Source organism: Genypterus blacodes, unplaced genomic scaffold, assembly GCF_046128005.1.
Source record: "Genypterus blacodes isolate CSIRO-AG114 ecotype Tasmania unplaced genomic scaffold, CSIRO-AGI_Gbla_v1 ptg000054l_1, whole genome shotgun sequence".
In the NCBI taxonomy this organism is placed as follows: domain Eukaryota; kingdom Metazoa; phylum Chordata; class Actinopteri; order Ophidiiformes; family Ophidiidae; genus Genypterus; species Genypterus blacodes.
The window spans coordinates 52,922-73,478 of NW_027466866.1; the positions used below are offsets into that span (position 1 = coordinate 52,922).

General features: G+C 43.4%; 1 protein-coding gene across 3 annotated transcripts; it reads right to left on the bottom strand.

The window, feature by feature from the left end:
* Positions 1-1,896: 1,896 nt before the first annotated feature.
* lhx9 (LIM homeobox 9) lies at positions 1,897-11,901 on the bottom strand. Of its 3 annotated transcripts, none has more exons than XM_076151355.1 (5): positions 11,313-11,589; positions 10,332-10,534; positions 9,083-9,441; positions 5,795-5,997; positions 1,897-2,488 (listed from the first exon to the last, which is right to left on the bottom strand). In XM_076151355.1, exons 1-5 carry the CDS (start codon positions 11,490-11,492, stop codon positions 2,432-2,434), a joined length of 1,002 nt encoding a protein of 333 aa, XP_076007470.1. In that variant the 5' UTR covers positions 11,493-11,589; the 3' UTR covers positions 1,897-2,431. The 3 variants fall into 3 exon arrangements, with proteins under 3 accessions (XP_076007470.1, XP_076007469.1, XP_076007468.1); XM_076151354.1 differs by lacking the exon at positions 1,897-2,488 and adding an exon at positions 2,687-5,127 and having other exon boundaries at positions 11,313-11,901; XM_076151353.1 differs by lacking the exon at positions 1,897-2,488 and adding an exon at positions 2,687-5,127 and having other exon boundaries at positions 9,083-9,438.
* Between the last annotated feature and the right edge of the window lie 8,656 nt (positions 11,902-20,557).

Below are 20,557 nucleotides of genomic sequence, written 5' to 3' on the forward strand. Positions count from 1 at the left end.
AATGTATGTCAATATCTACATAAGTAATCAGGTGGCTTTAGTACATGATCAGGGATCAGTGTAATTTGGTCCAAATCTAGTTCAAGATCTGGATCTGGCGGATTAAAATGTGCAAACTATGTAGCAACTATAAATGTGATGCTGATTCAGATTGTATTTTTACATATTTTTATTGGGATACATTTGCTTCTGTTCGGGCCAATATGTTGTTAGAAGTTCAAATACAAAATCCAAAGTCAGTACTCAGAGAGGCTGTTTGTTTATCAGGAGGAAGATGGGGGATGTTTGCGAGGAGGAAGGATTTCATTTGAGTTCCTGTCTTACCTGCGCCGTTCTCTGCTCCAATGGACTTCATCGTTTTAGATTTTAATGAAAGTGAGGACTGGAAATCGTTCTCAGCGATGAGATCATTCATTGATGTTTGATTTAATGGGCCAAAGAAACATTTGGTCCTTGAACGCTACAGTCACAAAAAGTGCTCGTAACTAATCTCTTATCTGTTGCTTGTGTAATAAAGAACAAGAACAGCTTGTTTCGGGAAAGGCTGATGCAATGTTATTGGAAAAGAAGATGGCTGATCGTGCATTGCTCTCTCTCACAAACACACACGCGCGCACACACACGTACACATATACACACAAATATGTTAAGATATGGCACATTCCATTCACCACCAGCCCAAAAGCAAACTCCTGAAATTCTTGTCAACACGAGGCCATGATGTTGTCCAGATTTTTCATGCTGCAGCTCCCAGAAACTGAGCAGCGCTGGCTGTTTGTTTGTGTTTTCTGCTCCAGCCCCGCTTCCTGTAGCTCTGTGGTGTCAACCCGCCCACCGTCCTCCCGTCAGGGCCCGGGGAACACAAGCCCTGCTGCCACAACTCGCAGGCACCCCGGCGACTGAGGTTTCCCTCTTGGACTGACTGAAGTGTTTGCTGTTTCCCACATTGTTGGAATTCAACACCAGCCTGTTTACTGGTCCCCATGTGGCTTCAGTTTCTCCCTCTTCCCTCCCTCCCTCCTTTTTTCTTTCCCCACACACCTCTCCTTTACATGGCATACATACTCACCATTCATACTTGGCAATGAGATGGCGCAACACTGCAAAAACAACTCAGCAAACTTAAACTGGCGAGGGGAAACGTTCCTTGATAGTTTCAGCCTATTATTCCCAAAACAAACGTGTGACCAGACTCAGTGAAATGGCGAGAATACCAGATTTTTTATTATTATCTGCTGGCAAGAGAATTGCATTAATGTATGTGTTAAAGACATGTTTAGGGTCCTTCAGGCATGCATTAGAGAAGCTGCGTTCATGATATCCACAGTAATAAAGTGAGAAATGGATATTGTTGTCGGCTTGACCCTCCACTGTTTGCTGAATGTCAACAACAAACAGGCTGAGAGCGTTACTGTCCATGTCCTCACAGTGACATTTCCTTCTCTTCATCACCGTGAGGGATACGAGCAGGGAGATGGTTTTCATACGCTTTATTTTGCAGCTGACAATGAATCATACAAGGAATCAAAGGAAATAATAATATACATCTCAAGGAAAATGTCGTAACAAGATGACGAGGCGCATGCAAAATGAGAATCGTTTCTTGATCCGTTTTGGTTGTTGTCGTTTTTTTTTTCCCCACTTCCTTCCCTCGGCACAGCCAGATGGCAAAGCTCCAGCTCTGCAGTCCTCTTCATACACTCATCATGTTTGATGGGCATCCTGCTGCCGAGTTTCAAGGAGGCCATGTGTTTGTGAAATGACACTCGTGACAAAAGAAAACTTCTATTTAGCAAGCTGGTTTTTACGGGAGGGGTGGGGGGGGGTTGCAAGGGTGGGGGGGAGGGAGATGCGTACGTGCGTTTGTGTGTGTGTGTGTGTGTGTGTGTGAGTGTGTGTAGAAGTGTGTAAAGAGGAGAACAAGGATTGCGGGAGTTTATGTTTTGTTTAAGCAAGGGGAAATTACAGTAGCAGGAGAAGGGTTTTGTTTGTGTATGTGTGTGTGTGTGTGTGTGTGTGTCCGTACCATCACTCTGTAGTTATGTTGCTGGATGCCTGCCTGTCTTTTAATCACATCCTGTCCCTTTTTTGTGTATTTTTACTATGTTACAATCCTTTTTTTTTCTCGTGTGGTTGTGCCACTCCAGTACAGACAGAACTGGTCAGGTCATCACACTGATCTCAGAGGTATCATACATTGTGGGTTCTCCTCTCCGGTGATGGAATCAAACATTCAGGACAAACTTTTGGTATTTCTTCTTTCTTTTTTTTTTTAAACACCTGTTGTACATTTTCAACTAAACAGGTTTGATGTTGCTTGTTTATTTGTTTCTCAATATGCTTATAGCTATATGCTATATCTTAACCTAATATTGTCTTTGTCTTCAATGGTGAGGAATTCCCATCAAAGTTTTCCCCTTCTCTTAATACTTTAGGGAATTTTCAAACGTCGGGATGTATGGCTGTAATGCCCCAAGATTTGTTCTCCCTGAAAGAAACGATAGAGTAAGAATATATTAACTACAGAGCAACCTGGCTTTACGGGGTCTGCATTTACTCTTACTTCATTTTAGGTCTACCAATATGTTATGCATAAATATATACTATATAAATATATATATCAATATATGCTTTGCAGCATTCCTTTGATTTAAATTTTAAAGCCATGTTCATGCATTAAAAAGCAATTTCATATTTTTGACTGCAGGGTTTAGATGCAAATCCATGGGGCATTACGTTCAAAACCATAAACATCATAAAATAGGAAATAGAAATTAAAAAATGGAGGCAAAAATGAAGGACGACGTTTAACTGGTCCCTAATAACTGAATGTTTGCTCATTTGTTGATGTGATAAAGGAAAAACTGCATTTAAGAAGGAACACAAAAATGGCAAGTGTAATGAAAAATAAAAGCCATTTAAAGCAAAGTATTTTTATTCACACAAATTTAATAAGATATATAACAACCGTTTGGTCCATAAATATTTAAGGGGAAATAGTTTCTATACACCATCTTTATCAAGAAACAGGGAAACATGGACAATCTTGATAGAACACTTACTGTACTCAACTATTAACACGAAGATCAATATATAAGGTTCTTGGATTACCCAACTATATCTGAAAGAGTGCACAAATGCTTTCTATGACATCGCTGCCCCCTTTGAAACAGGATACACCATAAAAAGATCTTCGGAAATAAGATGCAAAACAGTACAAAACTAGTGAGGCGTCAAAAGGATGTGATCAGTTAACAAAGAACACATATATCCTGAATTTCACAAACTTTCTCCCAAGTTATAGCATAAGGCACATAGTAGAACTGAGTTAAGCATCTACTCCATCGAGTAGACCGAGAGTGCCACTTTGTTCAACAAGAGAACAAATTGTGACGCTCACAATGAAATGTATCGACTCCATTGAAGAGTTTCTTTCGCTCTATATCGTTCAGCCAGAAGAAACGTTTGTTTTTGGTCTGTTCAGTGGCAAGTGTCATTAAAAGAAAGAATAAATATGGCCCAAAGAGGAGAGAACACATGGAGCATGATTCCCCACTGGCTGCCTCTGGTATGACTCCACCTATCTGAGGTCGTTTGAATGTTCATGTCAGCTCTAAAAACAAATCTAATCTGCGACGTCGCGACCACTCGGTTCCTCCCTTTCCCTTTTTCAAATCACATCGTTACCCTGAGCAACATGATAATAACAATAATGCACTTTTCACTGGGCAGTATATTGTCACTGTGCGATTGAGTTGCAGCTGTGGATGCATGGATATGCGTACTAGGATTCATCCACTCCACTACCGTTAATCAATGAGGCCAACAAATCCGTAAAAGTGCTCTGTCATGATAACAATCGATTACAACAGTGGCCATAAACTGCGCTCCAATCTGAATTTCTCTGGCTGATTTCTAATTATCAAACGATTCTATCAACGTGACTGCATGACATGTTGAACAGTTACCACTGTACAGATTGTGGGGTTTGCTTCTTTTCTCTGTATCACAGTAGAGGCGTGAAGCAAAAGACATTAAATGTTGTGTTGTTTTTTTTTTCAGCATCTACTTGCCGTGTAAGCTATAATGGTTAGGTGCTTATAAAAATGTAATTTTGTTTAGAGTTTGACATGTAGCTCTGCGTGATTACAACCCAATGTCCATACAACTCAGTCTGAGCGAGCCAAACATTCTGAAATAATTAAAGCCTGTTTTCTGGAGTTACCCATATACAGAACATTCTACAAGTTTATTTTCCAAATTATTCCAAAACAGAAAGAAATCTTTAAATTGGATAGTGCCAACACAGTGCATACATATACAGGTTTCTGAGGGCAAAATGTTCATAGGATTTTTTTAAAATGTACCAATTAAGCATAAATTAAGAAGAGTTCAGTTTTGATCATAAGGCAAATCAAATGTACAAATAAAGGCAAATCAAGTAAAAACAAAATCTAGTTTTCCAAATAAGATTCAAGTTTGTTTTTTTTGAGGGGGGGTGGGGGAGTTTTTTGTCCAACGAATTGTGAAATCCAAGATGATTTCCTAATGCCTTCAGCGTGAAAATGTCCCGTCCAAACTCAATCTCTGCAAACTGTGAGTCAACTACAGACACGGCTGCCGTGCGGCTTCAAACGCTACACATTAAAATGATTTCTTTTAATGTGGCCGCTGCTGTTCTTGCTCTTGCTCTTGTTTGTGTACACAGTACAGCGCTCTCCGTTCCAAGGAGCTGTCTCTGGCTGCGTTAAAGGTGTCATTTAAAAAAATTAAAATTGAGTCAAAGAAAAAAACAAAAAAAGGAAAATAAAGACCAAAAACCCCCCCAAAAAAAAAGACAAAATAAAAATTCAGTCTGTTAGAGATAGCTTGTTAGAAAAGGTTTGTCAAGGTAGTTTGTGAAGGGCTCCCCGAATCATGGCTGTCCAAACTAGAGGTGACGGAGGTCACTACAGTGATAGAGGGGTTTGTCAGGTCTGTTAGAGTGGCCGCGCTGGAGGGGGGGGTCAGGGCCCCACTGTCGGATGAGGGCGGAGGGAGTGAGGTGCCATCAGCCTTATCAACACCTCCATTCTCCTGTCGCAAAACGTTCCTTCTGAATTTGGCTCTTGCGTTTTGGAACCAAACCTGCAAACCAATCCCAATGTGGCTTTTACTTTTGGTGTTTATGTATAGATTACGTTTTAAAAAAGAAAGTATCAACTCATTTCTCTCTATGAAATACAGTGCGTTACATAGCAAATGATCACAGTTCCTGCTGTACCAAGCTGCTCTTGCCTGATGTCCATCTATAGAAATCTTGATATGGCACACTTATTGTCACACACAGTTTGGACCTTATGGGGCAGATAACAACACTAGCTCCTGACTATTAAATACTAAAGAATAGATTTTGGCTTTAATAGCAAATTAAAGCAATAATCCTATCCTCTTCACAATTGAAATCTGTGGGAGTTGAATTAGTGTACACCTCCACAGAACAAAAGGACATGTGCACTCTGACGTGGTGAGGATATTAGCTACAGTTTACTCTTACGTCTCTACACTTCAATGTCCCTCTTCCTGTCTGTCTCTCCCAAAACATTTAAAGAAACTACAAAATCTACAAATGGACCAAACAAACAATACAAAAAGAATATTAAAAAAAAGGATGACTTCAATCAAAATATCTGGGGTGAAATGGGAGGGAGATGGAGGGAGAGTGTGAGGCGGGCGGGGGGGGAGGGGAGGGGGGGGGGGGGGTGCAGACACAGATGTGATCGTATCAGAGAGAAGAATGTGTCTCTGTGCTTACCTGTAGAACTCTCTTAGTGAGGCCAGTTTTCTGGGCCAGCTGCTTTAAGTCCTTGGCGTCCGGGTTGTGGTTGATGGCAAAGTAAGATTTCATTGTCCGCAGCTGATGGTGCTTGAAGGAGGTCCGCATGCGCTTGGTCTTCTGCGTGGGAGCGTAGGACTGCTGGTCCCGGTCCAAGTGGTCGGTGTCGTTCTCGTTGCAGCCTGGGGAGGGCAGAGGGCAGAGCGCAGAGGGCGGGAGGCTTACACTCCGAACGCAACACACAGAAACGGCACAAACTCATGCAAGAATTCAACTCAGGTTACTTTTTCTTTGGCCGAATTTCTCTGATTCAGCCTAATGGAGCCAGATCGACATACACTGCTCGCCTCTTACATGTTGTTCACACACTCAGCATTAAATTAAATCACATATTGAGAGTAGTAAGTATAGAGGCTGGACTGTGATACATTCAGGCTGTTGCACAGCTGTGGCCACTGTAAATAATGAAAATGTAGAATATGTAAATAATTACTGTTTGGCTTCGTGACTTGAGTGACAATCAAGACACTGAACTGGCTGCTCCACACACACACACACACACACACACATACACACAGTGTAATGCATTGGGAGATGTGATTGTGTGGTTTTAATGTAGATTTAAATGTTTTGTTATAATCTGGGCACAGGACAAATTATCTCTGCTTGTGCCTCATTATTTATTTATATATATGTGCTGTATATGTCATTACAGTGTCTGAGTAGGTCTATATGTTGCACGTAAAAGACTTAAAGATGTCGATATGGAGCTTGTAAATTAAATGCACGCGTGGTTTAACAGCGCTACTGAAACCTTTAATAATTGCAAATATAAATACAACTGTTATATTGTTTGGTAAATGCAATCCGGCGTCTTACAGCGTTTTACTGCATACTGGCTCATGCTGTGGTGCAAAATTTCACCATAATTTGAATTAGTGTTTGAACGTGAAATTATGCGACTAATTGATGGGAAAAAGTAAAAATTACAGTACCAGCAATTAATTCTTAATAATTCTTTAGTATTATAATTCCTTACTTTACTTACTATTGATGTGAGGAAAAGGCCAGACAAAAAAATTATATATTTATTTTGTAAAATGTTTTTTTAGATGATGTAGATTGAATTATATGAATTGAGATCATTTAGTTTACCTGTGATCATAATTCTAAGCAGCTGTTTTTAGTGGCTGGCAAATTAAAAATCACATGAAAGCTCCACAAAGTATATCAGCATAGAAAAGATAAAAAAATCAAATGTGATTTAATTTATAAGGTTAATATCTACATAAAGAGAAGATACGTGTTGTAAACTAAATGTTTTAAATGCTAGAATAAAATATAAAATTCACTTAGATTTGAAATAGGATGGCAGATAAATCCATGTGTTAGTTTGTGTGTGTTGTGTTACGCGTTACAGCAGGAACGCTGCTTTCTTTAAAAGTATTTTGAGTTGAATTGAAAGATTCCTTCTTCTGACAATAATATGATAATCACTGACATCCTTGTTCCTCTGTTGCCAGCCTTTACTGGAATGTGTTTCACTCTGATATTACCCACTAGGGGTCTCTATACCCAAACAAGACAAACTTTAGTTGCTGGTGTGGAATACAAATTAAACCCACACCTTTCCCTGGCGAAAACAAACATGAATATATTCACTTTAAGCAGGAATAAAAACATGTGTCCTGAATATGAGCCTCCTGATGTGCAGAAGAACTTATTAACCCGAGCAGTCTGAGCCTGTAATGAGTGTTTGTGATATATGGGAATATATCAAGACAAAAACCTCACAGCTGTTTAAATTAATCTGCATTTTAATAATTCATTTTTACTTGGCCCGGGTTATTTTTGAATGTTATAAGATGTTCAGAAATGCATCATATAATTGCAAAAAAACGTTTTCAATAGAAGGGAAATCTCACTTTGCATTAGAAACAAGCCAGATAGTGAAATAAGAAATGTAATTTCAAAAAGCTAAATGTTAGGTTGTATACCTTTTAGATTTCAATGCAACCTTTTCTATAAAACAATATATTACTATTATATTTTATGCATTTCCTTATTTTCTATCATTTTTTACATAATGTGGCAACACTGTTTTTAATTTATATCTTATGCTGGGTCTGATTTTTTAAGAGAAAATAAAGGCGAGAGGAATGATTAATAAACTGAAGCATTTGCATAATCTCGTGTAAACGCGTTTGAGAGTAAAGGGCGAGACTATGGGTGTCCCGTGTTGCCTTCACGGCCCTCTCTCTCTCTGAGCTGATGGGTCAGAGGAGAGCCGAGCTGCCCGTCGCACCGGGGGCCGCAAATTCCAACGTCACCTCCAATTAACGGAGAACAATTAACGCGCAGCTTATCCTTATTCCTCCCATTCAGCGGGACGCGGAGGATATTTGCTGCACAATGACAAACTTTGTCAACCGCACACTAATTCGCAGAAAGCGAGAACAAAAAAAGGGGGACGCTGTGGGGGGCGGGAGAGGGGGAGGGGGTCAGGTTATAACATTCAGCGTTTCAATAGGAGATTTTTTTTTTTTTTAACACGAAACCTCCATTTAACAGCATCTTAACGCAGCCCGCTTAACGAAAGTGAAACATTAACGTTTGACATTTAATTGGCCGCGACTTCCACGCAATTATCCTAATGCTCACTAGCCCCCCCGCGCACGCTCCCCGTACCTTTATTTTGACCTAAATTAATCTTAATTATAAAAGTCGATGCGCAGGTTGACGGCGAGGTCAACTTTCGATCATATCTCGCGGTTCAACGGAAACAAACGAAGCATTTTCACGCGGAAAAAAAAGATGGGTGTGGAGAAATGGCTGCTGATCGATGAGCCCACGGCCACGGGCGCTGGGATATGCAGACTAGTTTCATGTCTGATTTACATTCAGGACACATGGATCCAATCTGTTACTATCGAAGAGTCAAGGTGGAGAAATGACGCCAAAAGTATCATTTTAGAAGGATTACAGGATTTATTTATGTATTTATTCGAGTATTTATTGATTTAATTTCATATCGCCACGAATATTAATTATTAATACTAACTAATAAAAGGATGTCTCACTTTAATGTTTTATTTGACATTAATTTCACTCGTGTTTTAGGGTTTATAGTGAAATAGGCTCTTTCTGCATCATGTTAACAAGCAAACACTGTGGTGGTGTGTGTGTGTGTGTGTGTGTGTGTTCGAGTCCCCTGAGCTGAGCTGAGGGCCGGACGCCGTGAGCAGCAGCAGCAGCACGCCGCCTCACCTGTGTTGTAGCTCGGTATGTCGATCCCCATGGCCGGGCTCTTCCTCTTGCGGGGCCTCCCCTTCTGCGCCGTGCCGGTGCCGTTGAAGTAGGGCAGGGCGAGGCCGCCGCCCTTGGCCGCCAGCTCGGCGAAGTTGAGCTGCGGGTGGTAGTCCGGGCCCTGCACCAGCGTCTCGAAGTGCAGGCGGCAGTACACCAGGCTGTCCTTCATGCCGAAGTGGTCCCCGGTGGTCAGCGTCTTGTTGCACGTGGTGCACGTGAAGCAGCTCAGGTGGTACACGGAGTCGCGCGCCCGCATCACCATCTCCGAGGCGGATATGCCGAGGTGGCAGCGCGCGCACCTCTGCACGGAGAACCTTCTGGAACACACACACCGTCAGGACACACACGGACACACGGACACACTTATACACACACAGGCACGGCACCGCGAGCAGCACGACACCCGAGTCCCGCTATGTTACGACAACGACCACTGCTTTACATCCGGGTATCCCTCAAGTAATTACAACTTTGTGAAATGTGTAATAAAATGTAAAAGGTGAAGTCTAAACGTGTGAACCCGCTTATAGAGGACGTAAACGTCTCACAGGTTGTTGCCAGGCAAAATAGCAACAAGGCCTCGATCTCCGATTGATTCCATACGTCGTTATATTATTATTAATGTTGTTATGTATCCCCCATAAATCAACAGCAGCATTCTTCGTGGGTTATTTTACATTTATGTGCATGCTGTTGTCCACTAGTTGACAAAATCCACCAAAGAAGCTGACTTATATTTCTTATTTACTGTTAACGAAAACGATTTGTGTCTGAATAGCTGGTGGATACGTGCACTTTAGCTGTTACATGTGTCATCGAATAAAACAATTTCATATTCAATTCATATCATGAAACGAGTTCCTAATTTAGCGCGCGCGCGCACACACACACACACACACACACACACACACACACACATACATACATACATACATACACACAGATGGGCCCATTGGGAGGTTGTTTTCAGCGGAGTAATATTTTATTCAGGCAACAATAAGGCCTAATGGGGCCAAAGTGTGGCCAAGTGTGCGAGGTGTTTTGTCAGAAATGAGTCGTCTGATCCTTCAAGTCTTTAAAACGCATCCTCCAATAAATCAAATCACCTAAGTGGGCCGCTGTGTGTATCTGAGAGTGTGTGTGTGTGTGTGTGTGTGTGTGTGTTTTAGTGAAGTGAAGAGAGCAGTTTAACCTTAACATCTCTTACCTGTAGTAATCTTCTTTGCAGTAGATGCTTCCATCCTTGGCGAAACAAGTGAGCTCAGACTCCAGCGCTAGTTTACATTCACAGCACTTCAGACAGCGCAGGTGCCACTGCTTGTCCACGGCCAGGAGGTAATATCTGTCTGAAATCTTGCCACCACAGCCGGCACACAGCGCAGGCTTCTCCGGGCTCATGGAGGGCATGGTCTGGATCAGAGAGAGAGAGAGGTAGACATAGAGAAGGAGAGAGAGAGTGAGACTGTTTACTTCACATCGTTCAAAAGCAGCAAAGGGCCTCGAAAATATTTCTGATCATGAAGTAAAACAGTTTTCCATTCTAACAGCCTGAATAAAAGCATCTGAACATCACTTTACACTTCTTAAGAACATTTTAAACGCAAGCTTGGTGTGTTTGGAACAACTGAATTTAAATTCATTTAAAGCCAATGAGCATGAAATGAAACTAAATACTGAACTGACATTTGATGCGTTTAATATTTTACATTTAACTAAATATATGTATATTGACAGTCATATTTCATTGCCTTCATTTCGATTTTAAAAAGCAATTACAGGCGACTACAATAATAATAATATTTCTCTATGTTTAATCAGCATAGTAATCTCGTACATTAATAATTATATTTGTTATGGTATATTAAATATCATAGCACAGTTTGAATCAAGGGCAGCAGAATATGTTGCAGGTATTTTAGTCGTACAACTGCGAATAAGGTTGCAGCCAGGTTAAGTTTTTCATAATTATTTTTTTCCCACAGATAAGAGAGCAGCTGTTAAAAAAACGGAGCCAAATTAAATAAACAAAATTAAACACCATATTATTCTGTTTAGTCTGTTTTTAGATTTAGACTGAACGGATCAAAGAGCAGCCTGGTACATTTCCCTCACACTTCCTTTCGCGTTTCTCTGCACACATTCACGGCTCCCCTCGGTGCTCAATCACGGCCTCACTCACGGCTCTTACCGACTCTCTCCCGTTCAGCTGCATGCCTTTCGCCATGCGCGACTCCGTCTTCGACCTTCTCTCCATCTCCTCCATGATGCCCTGGATGTGATCCCCGGAGATCCCGTGGAAAAGCATGGCTCCCGGTCCTGGACGCAACGTGCAACTGCCTGCCTCTGTCTTGCAGCCCACAACTTCCATATACCGTCCTGCAGCGCTGCGCCCCGCTCTCTCAGCGCATCCACACGGGCTCCCGGAGGCTCTGCGAGAGGCACAACAACACACAACAACCCCCCTAAAAAAAAGGCAGATCACCTCCTCACCACAGGCTGCGAAGGCAACTGGGTCAGAACACCAAAAGCGGAAGTCTACAGCATGGGTGGGACAGGAGGGTTCTGTCTGCTGGTGCAACAAGCTTCTCCTGCTCTCCTGCGAGTGTCTCTCCCCCAAAAAATATATAGTCCAACTGATGCGACAACCCGGTGCGGTGCCGTGGAGATGGTGGTGATGGGGAGGGAGAGAGGGGGGGAGGGGGGAAGAGGCCCAAGGAAAATAATGACGCAAAGTTTTGTTTCTTTTTTGGTGATTTCTGTCCCGGTTTCCTGCAGTCAGTCAGGGCTTCCTCGGTGCTTGGAGGTCAGGTTGGGACTGCCTGGATTTGAGCACCGTGTCCTATTTGTGAAGAGAGCAGAGCCTGCCCAGTCTGAATAATTCGGTAGGAGGAGTTCCTCTCGCTCTCTCTCTCTCTCCCTCCCTCTCCCTCCCTCCCTCTCTCTCTCTCTCTCTCTCTCTCTCTCTCCCTCTCTCTCTCTCTAATTTCACCAACAAAGAGCTGTCACTCTCCCCCTCCAAACACCAGATTCTGGCTGGGAGAAGGAGGACTTGCTACTTTATGGTATTGACATTTTCATTACTTTTATTCCCCCCATTTACTGCAGAGGACGGTGGCGTCTATATGGTTCTAGCTGACATAAAATGAAATGGACATAGGGGAGCGAGAAAGTGTAAATAAATAGAGAGGTATTTATTCATTTATTTATTTATTAGAGAAATATAAACAGCATCTTATGTTAAAGTATGATTTAAAAAAAAACTTTTAGCGTTTTCTTAAGGAAGTGACAAATATAAAACATATTTATCCTGTGCGACGTTTACTTTGTGGATAGTATAGTTTTCTTAATTGAAAAAAAATGTTTACATTTTAGAACTTTAGCTGCTAGAATATAAGGTAATAATCTCTCTCTCTCTCTCTCTCTCTCTCTGTGTGTGTGTAGTGTAGTGTAGTGTAGTGTCGTGTAGTGTAGTATTTGGGGCGGGGCAATGATCACGAGCAGAGGGTGGGGCCAGGTTGGGATTAAGTAATTCCAAAATAATAGGAATTGTATAAAACAAGAATATTTTTGTTTAAATCGCACGATACCCTGATGACTGCCTCTTATTCATCTTCATTTTAAGTAGCATTTGATTTTTAAACTGACATTTTTGGAGGATATTTACGCTGTTCAAATAATAAACTCTTATTTTTGAAGTTTGATGAGGTCAATCTATGTGTCACTAAAATGCTCTTATTTTATTTCTACATCAGTCATTGCTCATTTAAAAGTCCTAATTGGCTGCTGAGGCTTCATTATCGCGTTTGTCTTGTTTGTCTCCTGAATTAAACCCGGAAACCTCTCCAACCCTGTTTAATTGATTTGATAATGACACAATAAAGAAACAGAAGCAAGGGGCCACAAATGTAAACAAACAACTAAAAAACCTACCCCAAAAAATTAAAATGGTGTGTTTTGGGATGTATTTAATACTATTCCTCAAGCTATACAGGTAAGTGAAATCGCATGCACACACTTTGCAAATTGCAGGTGTGTGTGCTTCATCTTCATCAGCTGCACACACCCATCCACCCAGCGCACCCCCGCCCCTCCACCAAAGTTGTGTTGGCTCTAATTGGATCCCACACCACACACACGCACACGCACGCACACACACACACACACACACACACACACACACACACACACACCCCGAGGCTCGAACCCGGGACCGAACCACATGGACCTCTGCAGCTGCCGTTGCTCCCCAGAATAGGCGTAAGAGAGTTACGGAAACGATCGAGGAGACGAGGAAGAGGAAGAGGACACAGGGGTTTCCGCTTCACCTGGACAAAGGACCCCTGCGAGGACGGTCAGATGTTTATCTCCTCTCTCTCTCTGCGTGGCTGACTGATCATTAAAACTCGGATCATATGTAATCACGTTATAAACAAACAGGTAATAGCTGGTCGCTGATGATGATGATGATGAAGGTTACACGTATCGATCCGTCGCCTCCAGCAGTGACATTTCATTTGACTGCAGAGATCTTGAACAACGTGTCAGCGAACACCAAGGGACCGTGAGAAATGTGTCCTTGTGTTTTCGTTTTGTTTACGTTTTGTTTCGTTTCCTTTTCCTTTTTCTAAATCTTATAAGGGATCATCCTCTATCATTATTATGGACTAATGTAGCAAATTGGTTTTTATTATTATTAAAAAACAGATTTTCATCACAATTGAGTTTTTATAATCGAATTTTGTGAATTTTCCTCGGAAATATTTTTGCTTTAACCCTTTAAGTGAAGCTCGTGTGTGTGTGTGTGTGTGCGTGTGTGTGTTACTCACCACGTGTCCTGACTACGTGAATGAATTTATACATGTACATTTTAAAAATGAATCTGTGAGATTTTTGTCATTTTTCGTTTAGATAATGAAAGGAACTTGACCTCCTTTTTAAATGTTTGATTGGTTTCATTGGATCTAATTTGACACTGGCTATTCCTGCACCCTCTCTGTGTTTTGTGTGCGTGTGCGTGTGTGTGTGTGTGTGTGTGTGTGTGTGTGTGTGTGTGTGTGTGTGTGTGTGTGTGCGTGCGTGTGTGTGTGAGAGAGAGAGAGAGAGGGAGAGAGAGAGAGAGAGACAGTGTGTGTGTGTGCTCCATTTCAAGGCTAAAAGGAAAAACAAAACAATGTCACCGCGTTGTTTACGATGGTGTGTTTGCTCCGGGGCGGCCTGGGTCACAGACTGTGGACGGGTTAATACAAAATAAAGAAGCAAAAAAAAATAAAAAATTACAATCTGACTGGAATTAATTTTGTGCGTAAAATGAATCATCGGAGGGAAATTCCACCTCCAGACAAACAGAATCCCACCATCATCCTACACACACACAACACATGCACTCTCCCTTTCACACACACGCCACTGAAATTACGTGTTTTAGTATCGATCAATTAGATATTTAAGATTTATTGAAGCTACAACACCGATGGTTGCGTAGATAAAGCGCAGGATAGAGTTCAGTGCGTCTCCTCCCCACACACACACACACACACGCACGCACGCATTTCAGCCTGTTTATCATGAACGATCCTACAACACGTTCATTAAAATGCCTCTTCGTATATTCACTCGAAAAGCTCTTACCTGCGGCCGTGATGCTTGCGTGTGTGTATGTGTGTATATGTGTGTGCGTGTGTGTATATGTGTGTGCGTGTGTGTATGTGTGTGAGGGATCTCCGTGGGGCTGCAGGAGCTGCGGTCTATCTATATGCGCGCTGTGGACACGGAGCAGGAGGAGGAAGAGGAAGAGGAGGAGGAGGAGGAGGAGGAGGAGGAGGAGGAGACGCGGCCGGTAGATGGAGGCTGTTCCTTGTTTCTGAGCTGCACTTTCCAGCGAGCGTCAATTAAAAACACCAAGACATTTAAATATGCCTCTGCCATGCATACACACACACACACACACACACACACACACACACACACACACACACACACACACACGCACGCACGCACGCACGCACGCACGCAGGCAGGCAGGCAGGCAGGCAGGCAGCAGGAGCTAATGGCCTGCAGCAGCATGGAGGATCAAATCTGTGACAGAGTCGTAAATTAATCGCCAAAAGCCAAACAACTCGAGTTAAGAACAACTAATTGTGTTTTTATCCTTTATGATTTAAAAAAACTGTAAGCAAATGTAGGTTTTTTTATGCATTAAAACTTAAAAGACGAGTGTGCAGAGAAACCAGTCTAGGTGAGTTTAAGCGTAGAAATTATGATCACAAAATGTTCTAACTATTGTCGCCCACACGTGAGTTCAGTCATAAGGCGATGGTGGTGATGATGATGATGGTGTTGGTGGTGCCGCAGCAGCTGTAATTAGCGGTATGAGAGCGGAGGTCTGGGTGAATATACATCATCACTCAGGCTACGGATGGATCAATCAACATCACCTGACCGGCATCTGATCGCGTTACAGCCGCAAACAAAGCGCGGGACGAGCCCACATCTTCATCCTCACGGTGCTCCTCATCAAAGTCATCACTCATTTTATATCTCCTATTCTCTCATTCTCTTTATTGTGGATATTGTGGATTTGGAACCAAATGAAGGCGAATAAACTGATGATCTTATATTTAAAGGGGCTGGATGATTATTGTTTTAATGATGTTGGACAAATGATTAATAAATTAGACAAAGAGCAGATCTAGATAAAGTATTTAAGAATAATACTGTTGAAAAATATGATTTGCATACACACATCTGTCTGTGTGTGTTTTCCATGGTTATTCTGAATTAATCCTTTTATAATAATAATAATTTCATAATATTGGGTCAAATTAATTCAACACACTGATGATTTTTACTCATATTCTGTGTTTTGGGCCCATATGTGTGGGCCTCTTATGTATAAACCCATTTTGCTGATGAATTCTGCTCCCTATGTCTGTTTAATAACGTCTCATTTTATGCTGACCTATTGTGTTTCTGTTTGCCAGATGCTTTCATTGCCTCTGGTCTCTATATTATTATTATTTTCTCATAACTATTGAAGCAAATGACTCAAATATTAATAAAATCTTCATGTCCATCATTTTTATGTGCTAAATTCCCCCATGTATGCACATCATTACCTGAAAAAAGGACTACCAGGCATTTATTTATAATAATACTGATGACGTATTGTAAGAATATTAATAATAAACAAATAAGTAAATGGTCCTACTTGGGATTGTAAATGTGGTGTTAACAGGAGAAAGTGAGGTTGTCCAGCAGACAGCACGACTGAGAGCCAAACCCTCTAAGCTCAGAAGCTCAGACACAGTGAGGTCATCATGAACTGGCTTCAATGGACCAAAGTGTGAGAATTGGGACTGGGAGCAAAATGTGACAATTAATTACACCTCTGTGCTGCTTGCATAAATGATGGAGCGTCTCAGTGCCTAACAGTCATTTTGCTTTGCTTCTTCTGCTTGGTTGACATCACAATGTATCTCATCAATAATGCACATAGGCACGGATATCCATTTCTCTGTGTGTACCACAACACATAGCATGCACACACACACACACATGATTCCAGAGTGTGATACCCAGATACAGCACCAACACCAGCCGGGACGCCTGAGCTCCCCTGGCTGCATGCATGGCTCCTCTCTGCTGTAGGGCACCATGGTTAGATTACCACACATCCAGGGTTCATCTGGAGTTATCATTTCTGGGTCACCTCAAGTGACACTCAGCCTCACAGAGGGAGCACTCAGTCACTCCCCAAAGCAGGGGCCCCCGGAAGAGGAGCAGAGGGGAGGAGAGGTGCAGGCAAAGGAGGAACGAGAGAGAGAGAGAGAGGGAGAGAGAGAGGGAAGGAGAAGGAAGAGGAGGAGGTATAGGAAGCGAGGCTCTCCCAGGATCTGCTGTGGTGTAGGGAACCACAGGCTAAACACTGACAGAATGAAGGAGAGGAGTGGGAAGGGAAGGGAGGGGGCCGATGGGGGGGTGGGGGGGCGGGAGCTCTGTAAAGCTGTATGCAGTCACATGAGCCTGGGTGGGTGGGGGGCTTGGGGGGGGGGGAGCGGATGGTGAGACATCCTGGAAATATTTACAAACACTCAGCAGACATGGCTTCCTAATTATTAATGAAAGAAAATATCAAAATGCATATGCAGGAATAAATTATAATATAAGTGTTGATTTATTTAACCGCTGGCCTATCATTTTGATGTCCAGAATAACAAACGACAGAGAACAATAAATCTATTTATAGACGACGAGGCATCTCAAACCCCCGCGTATGCTGCTTTTCATTTCCTCACTCCTTTTCTCTTTCTCCTTCACTTTTCCCAACTCCCCGCTTCTCCCACTTTCTCTTTTCAGTCTCTTCCAAACACACACACACACACACACACACATCCAACCCCCCTCCCTGCCTCTCCCCTCCGCCCCCCCCCCCGCCCCCCCTCTCCCTCCTTCGATCTCCTCCCTGCTCTGCTCTGCTGGAGCTCAAATCACAACCCTGGTCCCTGGCAGATGGAGGATAGGAGAGAGAAGCTCTTAACTAGCCAGCCTGAGCCTCTGCTCTCTGCACACCAACTGCTGCCTGCCTCCCCTCCCTGCCTCCAGAACAGAACAGCTCCAATAGCACACACCGCCACCTCCACACACACACACACATATGCACACACACCCCCCCTTCTCCTCTAGGGACAGAGTCTTAGTATCCTCCTGGGGAATGGTGTGAGTATTAGTCCATATCTGGCCACACTAGAAAGGACATGGAAACATAATAGATGGATGTTCTTTATCGCTGTATGACCTTATGGGGCAGTGTAGCTTTTCTAAGCAAGCACGCTGGTTTGGGCGACGCTTTGTCCAACAGGCTCTTTCATCCTACTTTAACTATTATTGTAGAGTTAAAGGAGTTTTCTTTGAGTCTTTTGCATTAACGTTGTGAATGCTAAAAACACATCCAGTTGTCTTTATTGCAGATTAGACGGACAGTGATGTGTGCGAAAATAAACATGCGTAGAAACTCCTCGGGCATTTACACTAGCTGCCTGTGACTGCACCTGACCCGTCCTTCCTTCCTTCCTTCCTTCATTCCTTCCTTAGGGTCTCATCTGGCGACCGCGACCTGGCCTGGCATGGGCCTGACCACCAGTTGCGGTCAGAGGGAGAAAACTGCTCCTTTGTGCTATTTGGAGCCTTGTCTGTCCAAAGGAATCTGCTGCGCTGACTGTCACTCAGTGGCTGTGTGTATGTGTGTCTGTGTGTGTGTTTTTATCACTAATTCTACCACAGGGATCTGGTTGTCCATATGACCACTGTGGAGGCTGCTGCCCCGAGGCGAGCTGACACTGTCTGTGTAGAGCGACCAGACGTTGATGTAGGGGCTGCTCAAATGCTGCTTGAATAACAAGACACGTGCACACACACACACACACACACACACATACACACACATACAATGCAGTGTCTTGCCAATTGCTGAGGCTGATGTTCCTTTCAGCAATCATACGGCTGACACTCAAGTTTTTTCCCCGCCAACCCTGTGTCAGTTCCTGGCTGGTCTGGCCAACAGTGATGGAGACACTGTAAGTGACTGTGGTCGGGGGCCAGTGGCCGCAGGGCTGCTGTGTCTGTGTTCCTGTTTGAAATGGAGGAGGGCTGAGGAAGAGGGGGGTGGGGGAGGGAGGGGGGGGGGGGGGGGTGTTGAAGGGGGTGCTGGCCTGTCAGCCGGTTTTGACGAGAGCCCGTCTGGTCACTGTTCCAAAGTGGACAGCTCTCCCTTTCTCTGAGGCCATAATGCCAGATCGTCCTGTAGAAAGTCAGACGCTACGCCGACGACACAGCGACATATGCTTACAACTGAAGGTCCAAAAGCCCAGAAATAAACACCTCACATGTCCGGTTTGGGTGTTGCATTTGGGAGCAGAGTTGCACAGAAGGAATCTATCATTGTCTGTGTGTATGTGTGTGTGTGTGTGTGTGTGTGTGTGTGTGTGAACTTGCCTAAATGGGAGTATTTCTTCATTTTTCATCATTCCACTGGTATTGCATAATACAACCAAAATCAACAAAATGAATTCATTCATGAGTGAGGCAGGTTAAGGCCTTGAGAAATAGCATGAATACCATAAACTTGTCAAAAAATGTGATTAGAATTCGCACGTTTGAATTCATTTTGGCGATAAACAATTAACATGCAACAGCAAACAGGAAAAGACACAGCGATCGCCAATATCTCATATATGATTTACATAAGATATCCTTCACTCGTTCATTTATTTATAGGGACAGGATTCAGAGAGAAGCACCAGGATGAGCTGATACACACTTTAATGTGATAATTGGGCATTCTTGGTTGAGCCTGGTGATAGATATCCATGCTTTTCTGCCATTGAATTTCTCCATAAACCTGTCAAAGGCATCGCTGTGCTGTTTGTGTCTCAGTCACCAACTGCTTGGCTACAACATGATGTAAAAAAAAAAAAAGATTTCAAACTGTGCCATCACTGGATTGGGAAGACGTGGAGGGATGAGGCAGACATGAAAGTTGGCCTATTTCATGGTCAGGCTGCGGGACTGCCGAGGCCCTGAATGGCAATGCGTCTACTTTAATGTGACAGACAAGTCCCTAGGCAAAACCTGCAGAGGCGCGGCAGGCGAGCAGGCCCAGGTACTTGATGAGTGTGACACCTTCACGGTCCCGCTGTAGAAATGTTGCTGCCGCACGCTCCGCTGCCTCGGTTTAGAAAACACCAAATAAATTCGCCTCTCATCCCGCCTGACGACGCGTCCCCCAGAACCTGTCCTCCCCAGCACTGTTGGGATCATGAATCTTCTTGTAGACGCTCACAGGGCTTTGCTCCGATCACTAAGCACTTGCCTTTGGGACCCACCTGCCGAGGAAAATTGTGGCTGTGCCGGTAGGCGGCTGCGACAGAATTCCATGGCAGACACATTCTCTCATCCCGACGCTGTTTGCCCAATCAAGCGGAGACAGGAGAATGTGTGTGGCAGGTTCAGAGCCAGCGCCTGAAGGCATTGCGCTGCCTACCCACATGCACCCACAAATCAAGTGGCACATTTTCCTCTTGTACCCACAGGTATGAGCACTTGACCTTCTCTTCGACTATTACTCTGGGCTACAAAGTGCAGCGTTTAGAGCAACCTTTATTCTATATTGGCCCATTAGGAGCCACAGGGTGTTGAGATGGAGTAAGCCTAACCCTATGCATGTGTGTGTGTGCATGCATGTGAGCTGCAGTTGTGGGATGAGAGGGCCCAGGAGTTCATTAGGCTGCAGCTCAGGAGAGCAGCCGCGGGGAGCTGTACTGCAGCCAAGTGTTGCCCAGGAGGCTGAGCTGCGAGTCCGGTGGGGAGGGATGCTGTTGATGTCCATGGCATGTTTGTTAACAGCCTGATTCCATCAAGTGGTGTAAAAGCAGCGCA